This window comes from Sparus aurata, chromosome 17, assembly GCF_900880675.1.
Source record: "Sparus aurata chromosome 17, fSpaAur1.1, whole genome shotgun sequence".
Lineage (NCBI taxonomy): Eukaryota > Metazoa > Chordata > Actinopteri > Spariformes > Sparidae > Sparus > Sparus aurata.
This window is the reverse complement of record NC_044203.1, coordinates 25,716,735-25,730,797: the sequence shown is the minus strand read 5'-3', so window position 1 is coordinate 25,730,797 and position 14,063 is coordinate 25,716,735. Positions and strand designations below refer to the sequence as shown.

General features: G+C 42.0%; 2 protein-coding genes across 2 annotated transcripts; one reads left to right on the top strand and one right to left on the bottom strand.

Moving 5' to 3' along the window:
* Nucleotides 1–2,298: 2,298 nt before the first annotated feature.
* Nucleotides 2,299–5,674, top strand: cxcr3.1 (chemokine (C-X-C motif) receptor 3, tandem duplicate 1). Its single transcript, XM_030392514.1, has 3 exons — nt 2,299–2,993; nt 3,963–4,364; nt 4,455–5,674. Exons 2-3 carry the CDS (start codon nt 3,972–3,974, stop codon nt 5,202–5,204), a joined length of 1,143 nt encoding a protein of 380 aa, XP_030248374.1. The 5' UTR covers nt 2,299–2,993; nt 3,963–3,971; the 3' UTR covers nt 5,205–5,674.
* A 2,096-nt stretch (nt 5,675–7,770) lies between these two features.
* LOC115566676 (C-X-C chemokine receptor type 3-like) lies at nt 7,771–11,457 on the bottom strand. Its single transcript, XM_030392592.1, has 3 exons — nt 10,922–11,457; nt 9,876–10,226; nt 7,771–9,547 (listed from the first exon to the last, which is right to left on the bottom strand). The coding sequence occupies exons 1-3, from the start codon at nt 10,922–10,924 to the stop codon at nt 8,825–8,827; spliced, it is 1,077 nt and encodes a 358-aa protein (XP_030248452.1). The 5' UTR covers nt 10,925–11,457; the 3' UTR covers nt 7,771–8,824.
* Nucleotides 11,458–14,063: the final 2,606 nt, after the last annotated feature.

The following is a 14,063-nucleotide window of genomic DNA, read 5'->3' as shown; positions in this document are numbered from 1 at the left end:
AACTCACAGCATTTTGACAGCTCACGCATGCACCATGCATGCTGTTTTCAGTTTACGCCAAAGATGATTTGAATAAATGATCACCGAATACATTGGCAGCAGTGTTTTTTCTGTCGTCGTGGGCTGAAAGTTTGACTGTATTTGCCCTCCGTGGCCAGATGCGTGCAACTTCCATTTTCCATCTCTCACCGCATCAAATGCATAAAGACTGCAGACACAAGACAGGAACGAAAAGGTGCGAAAATAACAGGAAAACGATCTCAAACCTTTCCCCTGGCGATAGGGGAGAGGGGAAACAGATAAAGACACTTCAAGCCCTGTACTGTTGCACGTCTCATGTTTGCAAGCTTTAGCAAAGCCAAAAAAAAAAAAAAAGGTGTGATAAAATCTTGAGGTTTTTCTTGAGGAGAAGAGAGCTGCTTATCTACAAGACGGTCTATGAAATTGATTTAGGGAGAGATTTGACACTGATAAAAGTTTGTATAAATAGTATCAGAGGTTTTGAAATTCAGTCAAATTACTTTTACATTCAGTGTCTTGAGATAAAAATACATTGCGTGAAGATATTGAGTACATCTGCTTTCACAGAGAATATTCAAATGCTTTGGGACTGCTAGACTTCTAAAACCCCACAGGATCCCTTTCATATAAACCCAAAGAGCTGAATGAAAAACAGGAAGAAGTTCATTCATTATTTTCATTCATTCTGTCTCGACAGTGTAGTCTAATAACAAGTTTGCTGTTTGTTATAAAGGTGTGAGCACGCGCTGTTCCAGTACATCTCTGTACCGACACCACATGCACAAACCTCTGCCGAACAGCACGACCACATTTCACTGCTTCATGAGCACAATCAAACGGACGAAAACAAAACATCCAGTCTGACAACATTTACTTATTTCAGTCTTTTTAATGGTGAGACACAAAATGAGGCGAGCTCTGGCATTTAATAGCTTTAATCTGTATTTCTTAATATACTCGGGATGTTGGTTTCGTGCCATAAATTCTGAGATCTCTTTAATGTTTTACTTTCATGTGTGTAGAGTATATTATTGATTTGGGTTTTTAGGTGCATCACTTATGATCCTTTATAGCAACATTCTGTAGAAATTGGCATTTTTTTGCAGTTTGGCAGTGCAGTTTAAATGATTAATTCATGTAATCAAACAAAAAACATATACGTTTAATGAAGCGTATTTATTTATTAATCTCTTCTCAAACCAAAAAAACTCTCCCAACACTTTTAAAGCCAGACTAAAAATGAAAATGAATTTGAAACACATGAAAATCATTTGAGTCATCGTGTCTCAAGTCAAGCTCGAGTCTCAAGTGATTTATTTTCTGTAAAGTCAAGCTGCAAGTTCAAAAAACAGTGACTTGAGTTTACAACTCTGCTAAATTCAAAATTCACATATATAATTAATGCAATGGCAGCTCTATTGGATGTTACATTTAAAACACATTTCCATGCCAGCATGGTATGAGGACACACATGAATGAATTAAAAACTGAAACTAAAAAAGAGTGAGCATTCATGCGTCAAATCTGTTCAAATGGCGAGATGGCTGGCTAGACACCACATTAGACATGTGGTCATTAAAGGAAGTTAAAAGATCATTTCTGGAAAACAAAAGCGACCTGAAAGTCAAATTCGTCACTTCATACACCTGAAAGTGCACGCAGTTGCAAGGGACACTCAGGGACTGTATTGTCACAGCATATTTGCTCACAACATTTTCAACAGAGTCAGGACTTATCAAGATCAAGATCTGTACCTCTTCTACACCAACAGATTCTGAGAGACAACATTCAAACCAGATGAAACTGATAAGTGAAGAGGTGTTATTCATCGGCTTCTTCGGAAAATATACCAGCCTACTCACGCGCAATTGGTAAATGCCCTTTTCACCCACTCATAGCTTTACACTGATTAAAAGTCCCTTTATAACATCGGAGAGGAACGTGGCTTGGAGTGTAATGAGTCAGTTTAACAAAAAAATTGAATAAACGCAGTTTTACAGGGAATTTATAAACAAGCTTATGTCTGTTTTGAATAAATATTCTAGACTGGTCCCAGACCTTTAAATGAAGATTAAAGATTGATTTTATGGTTTCACAACAGGGCTGCAAAAAGGTTTGTAGTCCCTTTATGCTAGTTACAAAACAGAAGTTATACAGATGGATAAAAAAATTATATATAAAAATATGATGATAATTTTTTTTTATCCTTTGGAGAATGGTATAAAAATGGTTTGAGTTTAGGATTCTCACAGCCTGGGGTAATAAGCTGCTCTGTAGTCTAGTGGCACAGTAGAGGAAACCTTTGTATCACTTTACTCAAGATAACATCTGCATTAGTCTCGACTGCATCACTCGCGGCCTCACCACAGATTCTTCTGTGTTCTTTACTACTGGGCACTTCTGCATCACTCGCCACCGGATACATCTGTAGGCTATTACTCGCCAGCAGACACTACTCTATCACTTGCCATGGGATACTTCTGTGCTGCTTGCCAGATGACAGCAAGGTGAACAGGCCGTGGCACGAGTGGTTATCATGTTTTAGTGTTGGTAGTTGGGTTGGTTGGCAGTTACCAGTGTTTGATTCAATGATTCATTCAGTTTTTTTTAATGAATGTAGCAAGAATGATTAAAAAAAATTTGTCAACATAAAATTCAATCATCAAAATCTTATTTAAGGAGAGAATAAATAGTCAATAGAAATAGCAACAGGAGGGTTAAATCGCAGGAGCTCTCTCTACAAAGGTAAGTCTCCCTAACAAACCCTAATAACACAGTGCTGCTCTCATAGTAAAATTACAGTTTTATCCTTCATGCGTGGTGGGAGGTTTTTTTTCTTTGTTGTCTTCTGCTTCCTCTGTGATGCGGCTCTATAGATGCTGTTACTAGCGAGACTAGATCATTAGGCGGAGCTCATCTTCACTGACGACAATCTGCTTTGAAGAGGAACACTTCTCTTAGGATCACACGTGGTATGTTTGTACCTTAAGTCTAATTCTTTGGAAGATGCATATATTATTAATTAGTTCTGAATACACATGCCTATCTCATCTGCTCCTTTAACCTCCTTTTGCACACATTTTGTGTGTGTGTGACCTTTTTAACTACTCAAATTAGTTAATTATTCTGCTAAATTGAACTTTGAACGTCTGCTATTTCATCTGAATCTTTGTTCACCCCGTCTGCCGTTTGTTCTTAGACCCAAAGTTCACACTAGGGACCAAAGTGTTGTAGACTCTGATGTGGTCTGTAGCCCAACAGCGTGTCATTCAGTCAAACGTTGTCACATTGCGTGAGTCAGTGATGGAGCTACAGTCAATTGTTTTTAAAGTTTAAAAAAAATCTGCCTCTTGAATCGTTTACCGTGACCAAATGATGACTTGCACAGAAATGTAAAGATTCCAGTAATGCTATATATTCATATCTAAGTGATTCTCCAATCTAATTATACAAAAGAGAAGTGAGATTCGTATGATTCACACAGTCATTCAGTTCATCCAGCAACATATTCACTTATGTTCATGAATTCTGGGTCATAGACAGGCTGCAAACTGAACACTCAGGACTGGCTCTTCCTCACAGACTGAAGCATCCCTACATGGTGTAATACTGTCGTGTTTTCAGTACTGCACTGAGCAGAGCATGTAATTGACCTGTGAGACGATGGTGATTGCTCAAATCAGTGTACGAACCCTCAGCCGATGAAGAAGATCTTGTGAATTGTCTACCCCTAAACTACATAGGGCACCTTTAAACCGAATAATATTTGAGCAGCAATTTAATTAATTGCCATTGTCCAGATAGATAGACAGATAGATAGATAGACACACAGAAAGTTAGATGGATATAGATTTGTTCAAAGCTACACAGCACCCCCTTGTGGTTGAAATAGACTACACAGGTCAAACGCTCAGCTCAAATGTCCTTTTCTTCTCGTGCAGAGTTCACTGATGGCCAACTCTTTCACATTATCCAAGGAAGACCTTGAAGACTTGGGTACATTATACGGCAATGACTCTTATTATTACCCGTCTGACGAGAATTGCTGTGATGGGGAGGGAGACATATGCGACCTGAATGAGGGCATGCAATTCGAGGCCATGTTCATCCCAATTCTGTACTCGGTGGCCTTTGTCGTGGGTGTCCTGGGCAACGGGCTGCTGCTGGGAGTTCTGTTACGGAGCAGGAAGACTTGGAGTGTGACCGACACCTTCATCCTCCATCTGGGTGTGGCAGATGTCCTGCTGCTGGTGACGCTGCCCCTGTGGGCTGCACAGGCCCGTCAAGCTTCTGGGTGGAACTTTGGCACAACTCTGTGCAAGATCACCGGAGCTGTTTTCACGGTAGTAACAGCACATAATAATATGATAACAGTAAATATGCAGTGGTTGATTTTTTCACTTATCTTTGGCTGATTTCTTTTGTTCCTTCAGATCAACTTCTACTGCGGGATCTTCCTCCTGGCCTGCATCAGTCTGGACCGCTACCTGTCCATCGTCCACGCCACCCAGATGTACTCCCGCAGGAACCCCTTGGTCGTTCACATTAGCTGCTTGGTAGTGTGGCTCTTCTCTGTGTTCCTCTCCATCCCTGACTGGATCTTTTTGGAGGCTCTGACGGATGAAAGAAGAGAGAAAACGGAGTGTGTTCACAACTTCTTAAAGTTTTATATTCTGCCAGAAGATGCACTCCAGGTCAGTAGGTCAGTGGGTGACTGGCGGCTGGCGTCACGCCTCCTCTACCACATAGTGGGCTTCCTGCTGCCTTCAGCGATCCTGATCTTCTGCTACTCCTGCATCCTGCGGCAGTTGCGGTGCGGCTCCCAGGGCCTCCAGAAGCAGAAGGCTTTCAGGGTCATCATGGCCGTGGTGGTGGTTTTTTTTCTCTGCTGGACGCCGTACAACATCACCCTCATTGTGGACACAGTTAGTTCTGGCAGCAGCAACGAGACCTGTGGAGTCAGATCATCTCTAGAGAAAGCCAGGATAATCACCTCCACCATAGGTTACCTCCACTGCAGCCTCAATCCCATCCTGTACGCCTTTGTGGGTGTGAAGTTCCGGCGTCAGCTCATGAACATCCTGAGGTCTCTTGGCTGCAAGATGAAGACAATCCACCAATCCAGCAGGAGGAGCTCCATTTGGTCTGAGTCCGGTGACACCTCCAACTCCATTGCAATCTGAGCGAGAGAAACATGAACATGCTTTCAAACTGACTTTAACAGACAGAGACATGCAGGACTGCGTGTGGAATGTGTTTCTGTACATTTCCTGTGTTATATAACCCGCAGCAGGCTATGCTTTCTTTCAATTTCCTGTCTATCATGGTGCATTTTTAGCCCTAGATGACCACTGACATGACAACTGGGCAATTAACTTTGTCTGTCTGAGCCTTTAGGTCATACACCTGTACTTGTAGGCAGCAGATCAATTTTTTCTTGTGTAGCAGAAATATAATATTATACTTTTCTGACTCCGAGACAGAACTTTAACATAAATGAATCAGGGAAACATGTAGCCGACTGCAGTCAGTATTGTGACTTATTTTTTACCTATCATTATTTCTCATTCAGCTCATTACATATTTTATATGATGTTTTTTTTCTGTATATTGCATTATATTTTTCTGTATGGAAGAAATAAAATTATATTTTCTGAACCACTGATGTGTGATTTCAACATTTTAGCACTGCAACAGGGTTAAAAGGACAATTTAAAGGACCCCATCGCCAGAATAAATGATAACATTCTACATTTTTGCCAACCAAGGATATGTGCAGTTTTCAATTTGACGTGGCGATGCTGTGCAAAAAACACTTGGTAAGGGTAAGAAAAGATCGCGTTTTGAAGTTTCACGGTCCACAGAGCATTTCTGGAGCTTCACTGCAAAAACAGTGGGGCAACATTCTCCTAAGCAACTGAAGTAGAAGTAATTTGGGATCTTGACCCTTTATTTGACAATTGACACTTTCTATTTCAGCTGGTCAGGAGAATGCAGCATTGCTGTTTTGCTTCAACGCTCAAGAAATGTTTTGTGAACTACAAAACTTCACCTGACATTCCTTCGTCATGGGTCATAGAAGAGAATAACCTAAAGTTTACGTTTGGATGATTTATGCTATAAACAAAATGTGACCTTTTGTTGTCCTTACCAAGTGTTTTTTTTTTTAAGATTTTTTCTGGCATAGACACCTTTATTAAGCAGTAGACAGATAGGAAATATGGGAGAGAGAGGGGGATGTGACATGCAGCAAAGGACCTCCGGCCGGAATCGAACCAGGGTCGGCTGCGTATATGGCATGCGCTCTGACCACTCAACCACCTGTGCGCCCCTACCAAGTGTTCTTTTAACCTTAACCTGACCTTAAGCACAGCACCACCACATAACATTGAAAACTAGTAGTAGCAGATAAAGACGGAATTTTCTTTTTTTGGCAACCCGATTTTGGCGCCACAAAGACGGCTAGAAAGTAGTAGTAGTAGTAGTAGAAAATGTACAGTAGTAGCTGAACTTACCCAGTTTTGATGGCGGCCTCTAAATAGCCAACATCATATTTTGGAAACTGAGCTCCAATATAGTATAGGGCAATTCTGATAATAAATTATATGATTATTAACATTAACATTAACACACAAACAGTCCTATCAGAACAGAGAAGGCTTTAGACATAATAGTGTATATGAGGGTTCACCATTTTTCTTTTAGAAACCTAGAAAATACTACAAAGTTTAGTTTGTGGTTAGTGACAAAGGCTGTTCCACAGAAATCTACTCATCTGTATCATATCACGTCTTTCCTGTTTACAAAAGCCTGACTTCCTAAATAGAAATGTCTGTGTAATGCAGCTTCCACTGTTCGCAAGGAACCAGTCAAGATATTGCGGCTGGGGTTTATCTCATGCACCTATTATTTGTTTCTCTTACTGTGTAATCCCTTTTAACAATCTGAGCCTGACTTTTTGGCATTTTCTTTTCTATAAAGAAAGGCACGCTTAAATGCACACACTGTAGTCAAAGTTGTGCCTTAAATGTCACATGAAACCTTTTCGCAGAAGTTCGATTGTGCAACATCTCTTTCCATCCTCTCTTCTCTTTCAGCACGTATAATGCACAAGACATTCTTTGATATATTCACTGTATTTAACGTAATGCACTCGCCTAACAGTATATCGCTAAGATGAGGTGATTACGCACAAGAACAAAAAAAAAAAAAAAAAAACCCACAAGTGGCAGTTTCAGTGGAAATATATGACATCTTTTTGACAGGAAACTGAAGCAAAGTGACAAAAACCTGCCGCACATCCTCAGACGTGTGGTTTTTTTTAGCAGATGGTAATTCATGTGACAGTCAAACATATGACTAAGAGCAGGGTGGAGGGGGTGCTAATCGATCAGCCTAAGTTTCATTACAGCAACGACCAGTGTACCTTAAACAGCTTCCTCCTGAGCAAGCAGCTCTACTGGTTCAGTCAGTGCGACTGACGGCAAAAAACCGAGTGACACTTTCACAAACTCTCCCACAGTGTTTCTCAGGTGACAGCTCGGTTAGAGGAAATAACTCTATTTAATGCAACACATACGTCTAACTATAACCAGCAGTGTTATAAACGTGACTTGTTGCAACCAACATTTTTAAGTTCAGACCACATTTTCAGCTCTGCTTGAACTTCAACTTCTAGTTTTAGGGGAAAGAGGAAGCAAAAGAAGTGGCCTGGCAGGCGGGAGACAGTTGAAATTACTGCACATGGAGTTAATAAAAGATTTGTGGAGGACACTTTATTTCAGTTTGCATTTTTACGTGATTTACGATCATTAAAACAGGCATGTCTGGCAGGCATTAACCTGCACGGCAGCTTGGAAGAGAAACCACAGGATTAATGCTCAGCACAAAATGAGATGTGATGTTTCAGATAGATTGTATTTTCTCTAACTCCTCCTCTGCCACCTACACTCTTCTTTCCTGCCTTTGCACAAAGCAGGCGACTGTTCTCGCGTTACCAAACAAACAGACGAGTCCTCAGAGCAAACACAAAAGGCCCCGGCAACAGAGCGCTTTTTTCTCCGCCCTCTTCCTCCTCCTCTATGTCGCTCACTGTCACCTGACAGATGACATCACTACCCACTTGTGTCATCCTGTGTCATATACAGTCCACGCAGCCATGTTGCAAGAATGAATTGAGAAAGAAGAAAAAGGAGGAAAACAAAAAAGCATGTGGGATTCACAGTGAGGAAATTCCCTCACTTGACTGAGGTCACGAGGGACAACCATTGCGCAATCGTGGAATTCACACTGTCTTTACTGCTTGAGGGTAAAATGACAAATCAAAACTGAAAGCTTGTGATATGTTGTCAACCATAAAGTTATACAGTGTGTTAACAAAGTAACAGCTTATATTTCTTGACATTACAAACATTATGAGCTTTATGATGGTTGTGGCACAGCTGAAAACATTTTTTTTTTACTTCACATAAAATAACAGTTTGATTTAAATAAAATAAAAATACACAATAAAAGAAATATTTACACTTGAGTAAAAACTGATTCGGAGTGACAAGCTGAAAGTGTGTAACAGTGATTACAAAATAGAAGTACAACAGTAGATGTCACCATGACGTGGCTCCGAAAACTTCACATTTTAGTGCAATGTGAAGGAGTCATTCTTTTATAAATATCTATTTTCTATTATTAGAAACAACTTAGTCCTTTACCCCTTGAACTCATGACATGACCTCACACTGAATTCCCCTCAGAGGTTGGAGCATTACTGAGGTCACCACTGAGTCACAGGAGGTCATTTTTGCTGTCAGCATTGAGTTAACTGCTCCTGATGGTCAACATTCATCAGCTCTCTCTCTCCCACCTCATGATTCTGTTCAGGCAGGACTTCCTCGCCCACACCCAACTCCCACAAAGAGCCCACAGATTTGACTGGAGCACATCTCAGCAGGGCCAAAATCTGTTTCCTGAAGTTTTGGCACAGGCCGAGATAGAGCAGAGGCCTGAGGCAGGCGTGAATGCAGCCAAACATAGATGTGACCATCAGAGCTGTGTTCAGGGAACCTTTAAGAGTTCCAACATCAGGTTCCTTCGAGATGCTCCTGACTGTGTCCACAATGAGTGTGATGTTGTATGGCATCCAGCAGAGAAAGAAGACCCCCACCAGGGGGAGGATTACCATGATGGACCTCTGCTTCTGGAGGCCTTTAGAGCAGCGCTGCAGACGTAGCAGTATGAAGGAGCAGCAGATGATGAGGGCGACTGCGGGCAGCAGGAAGCCCAGCGTGTGGTGGCCCAGGCGTGCCACAGAGTATTCATGAACACACTCTACTTGCTCATAATCTTTTTTGGCCACAGTGAAATACCAGTCAGCGATGGATAGGATCAGGGAGCCGAGCCAGACCAAAATGCAGCTGATATGGGCTAACCAGGGCCTCTTCTGGGAGTACAGCTGGGTGGCGTGGATGACGGACAGGTAGCTATCAAAACTGATGCAAGCCAGCATAAATATCCCACAGTAGAAGTTGACCTGGGAAAAAGAAAAAGGAAAGCTGTGATCTTGTGTAAGACAGGAAATCTCAGCCGTCTTTATGACATTAGTTTCACTTCTGCCCCACTTTAACTCCCTCCTTTTGACTTTTCCCAGAAATGCAGATATGTCTGGAGAATGTGGATGTCAGGGGAGTATACTTGCTCAATAACAGTGTTAATAAGGACAATGACCCTGCCAAGTATCCTGAATATGATGGAACGAATGGCCTTCAGCCAAACACACTGCAGCCAAAAACAGCTTTCTCACGTCTTGACTGAGAGGACCACCCTTCCCCTGCCGGTTATAAACACCACTGAGTACTTACATCAAAAACAGCTCCACTCATCTTGCACAGAAATCCGCTGAGGCACCAGTCACAACTTTTAGATGCCTGTGCAGCCCAGACGGGCAGCGTCACCAGCAGCAGCAAGACGTCTGCGACACTCAGGTGGAGGATGAAGGTGTCTGACATACTCCAGGATCGCCTCTTAAGAGCCAGAACGGCCAGAAGCAGTCCGTTCCCCAGCAGACCTATGACCATCTGCACTGAGTACAGAACCGGGATCACCACCCATGTGGCTCTTATCTCCAACTCATCCTTATACTCATAGTCCTTGTCATAGTCGAAGGTTTCATTTTGCCTAAATAATCCATCGAGGTCCACTTCCATGCTCATCTATCATGGAGACAAAAACACAGTGAGAGGTGAAAAACGCTGTGGCTGCTCAGACTCTGGATGCACCGGCTTATAAAGCTTCCTCTCTGGTGAAGTCTTCAAAAAAAATCTCCCTCTGGAAAGCCCAGCTGATGCTTTATAAACAGGCTCACACACAGCTCACATGCTCTAATGTCACTGGGTGAGGCAACAGTGGAGTGGGCTCAAACGGAAAGCACAGTTCCCCTTGGCCATGCACACACACACACACACACACACACACACACACACCTCCTCTTCACATACTCACACCTCCTCTTCACACACTCACGCATACTTATTAATAAATTAAACCATTGTATGCACAGTGGCTGCGGATTGTTGTTATTATTATCACTTTTACTGTTGGTTGCGCAGTCATGAAACGAAACCACAAGGGCTGCCAGGCGTCAAGATAAGGCTCATAGGTTAAACAGAGGGTGCGCACATGAACATGATAATACGGACCTACAGCAGGATCTGTATCGAAGAACTAACCAGAAAAGGAGAGGCTTGGCTGCTAACACTGCACCGATGGCTGTAACTGCAATTACGCGGCAAGTCTCTAGGTGTTTACACTGTCATGACAGCCAATATGAAGGCTTCCATAAGAGCCACTATAAAGGTTTTTTTATAAGACAAAGAAAAATCAAACACTGAGAGGTTTGCACACTCACCATGAAGGTCTTCTGTGGCAGATTTAGAGGACAATGTGCGCCCTGTGCACGCTGTGGACCGATGATACTAAATTAGGACAAACAGCAACCTGCACTCCACACCGGGGTCAACAGTTTCGGACGATCAACTACCGTCTCCGCTGTTTAAGGAGGGAGGACGGTCGATCCTCTGCAGCTGTCGAGCGCCTCTCCAAGCCCGGCCCGAAACACACACGCAAACTTTCTCCAGGTTTGCGCGCAAACTTTTAAGTATCGCCGAAGCTCAAATGAAAGCCTTGTGGCATGTTTAAATGGGCTCCCGGGCTGAGGGTGAATCCGCAAAACAAAAAAAGAAGCGCCCGGGCGGCAGACGAATCTGTGAGAAACAGGCGTGTGGAGACGCGGCGCGCCACCAGATGGAAGTTTTACAACACGCACGCACTCCGCGCTCACACTGTAATCTATTACATATACGGAGTGGACTCGGACGCACTTTAATGACCTCTCCACTGGATTGTTTAGGTTCGCCAAACGTCAGTCCTTCTCGCGCATTGTGGTTTGTGACAAAATCTGCCAACTCACACGAAAAACCGCGTCGCCCCATCGATGGTTTTTCAAAATAAAACCCGTCATAATATTCACTGCAGCGTCTAGAGTTACAAAGCCAAGAAAAGGAGGTTGAAACATAGCCAGCGGCTTTTGGTTTATGGTGAAAAGTGTGAGACGTGATAAAAAAAATGCACCTTCTGTCTGGCATTAAACATAAATGCGGGAAATAGTTGCTTTATTTTGAAAGACGAATTGCCCAACTTCCGCCTACTCTCCTGACTTGACGCTGCTGTGGTTAACACGGAGGTCTGGAGACAAAGCAGGCGGATAAACCGCTGCACATGGAGGAACCTTCCACTAGATGGCGCTGTTTCTGTTTCGTAACTGAACAACAGACGGAACCAGAGGCCAGCTCCAGCCTGCAGGTTGTCAAGATAATTCACCTTCACCCTCATGTTTGTTCAACTTTCATTTTGGATCATTTTGTGTCCGTGTTAATGCATATTGCACACATTTAGGCAAACGTGTTTTTACTCTTGAATTTCAACCTCCAACCGCTGAAACTGTTGTACATATTATTTCATCAGAATACAATATATGGGGCAATTTACCTGTATTTAGGCACATCTTACATTGAGGGCATTTTAGCAGACACTTGTGTCTATGTCCAATTCATACATTCAGTTGCTGATGACGGTGGCTGCCGTGCAAAGTGTCGACCAGCACATCTTGCCCACTTCCCCCCACAGGGAAATTGAACCAGCGACCTGTCGATAACAAAACGCTGACTCGACCCCTTACCAACAGCCACCTCTTAGACCAAATACATGGGATTTCCCTTGTGTCCTATAGGGGGCTTTGCCTAATTATAAAAAGCTTAAAGGTGCAGTCAGTATTTTTGGTGAAGAAATGTTAATCAGAAGAGAAAGATCTTTTTGTTTTTTTTTATGCCTAAACACAATAAATAAACAAACTCTCTTTGTTTGCATTACCTAACAAACAGAATATACAACTGACCTTAGAGGACAACACAGTTTCATGCTGTTACTTTATTTATATGTGGCGGACCCTGCCACCTTTCTAGCTTCAAACAGTGTTCTGAGGACCTAATTTTCCTCTGGAGGAGCTTGTTTACTCACTTATGGAAAAAAAACATATTGAACATATTTCCGAGTTTGTATTATTACCTCATATGAATTGAAAAGAGTTATGTATGCTACTGGGAGCAGTGCTGATTGTAGAGACTGGATGTTGTAATTTTAAATTGCAAAATTAAATTGAGAAATCATTTCTTCTCCAAAAACTACACAGTGCCCTCAAAGGTCCAATTTGTATGGTAGCTGACTTTTTAGTCTCACTTGCAGCTCATGGCTTTGTCAAACTACTAACACAGGGTGTCAGTATTTGACGAGCTGGGAATGAGACTTAAAAGTCAACTATCTTCCAAATCGGACCTTCAAGTAGGACTTTGAATGTATCACGTGTAATGCAACATATAAACTCAGGGTGAAGTCTGGTTTCTAGAAACAACTGCTGTTTTTATTTAAGAGGAAGGAAACGTTAATTCAAGCGCCATTATTTTTTGTTATCAGTTATTGAATGTGGTGATATCTTATACTGGTAAATGCATGCAAATGAATCTTCTTTGAACATTTCGGATGCAGTGTATCATGCTGAATTGCAGTTTGCCTCTGACTCAGGTTTTCACACACATCACGCATCGCTGCAGCTTGTATGAGGAAGTCGGTTGCTCTTCTCCGAACAATCATAAACTGGAACCTTGGTACTTTTTTTTTTTATAAGGCCATATTAGTAGAGCTGCCTCCTCATTTGTGATCTCTACTGACCCCTAAAACTATCAGCAGAGGCAACCTTCAGTCATGAGGAGACATAACGTATGTTGTTCCTCAAACCTGCTCTATCTCTGGTGAAAGTTTTTGTAGCTTCTGCGATACAGAAACATGTTAAACTTGATCACTCACTAAGTAATGGATTTTTTTTTTTTTTTTTTTTTTTTTACAAATAGACTACAGAATTAATTGAACACTGAATCCACATGGCCTGCTACTGAACACTGATAAATCCATTGTCTTCATGTAAGTTGCTGATTGTTTGAAGTCAGTCACTTGTTCCGCTTTGTGAAGCTTTTCATGCTGCGGTCTTGGTTGGGGACTATGTTTTTAAAAGAGATTCTGAATCTCAGTGGGAATATTACTGGAAAAATAAAGGCTAAAAATAAAGAAAACAAAAAGAATCTATAATTCATGTGACTGCTGCTTCTTCTTCCGTTCTAGATCCTTTCATTTGTCAATTGGATTCACGGCTGATTAAATGTTTCAATTAAAAACAGCATGATGAGTGTAAAAAAGAAAGAAAAATGTATTGTTCTTCAATCCCGGTCTTTGGGTCTCTCTGTCCTGCATGTCTGAAACACGCAGGGTGGTAGGGTGGTGTGTTTACACCGCAGTATCACCATCAAGATCTGACCTGAATACTCCAACACTGACTGTGCTCTCTGGTTTTTGAATTTCTTCTCAAACATTAACATTAGCATGCCGTCTTTCCAGTCCAACACCATCAGTTTGTAGCTCCAGACTTCATTTGCATTTGGCTT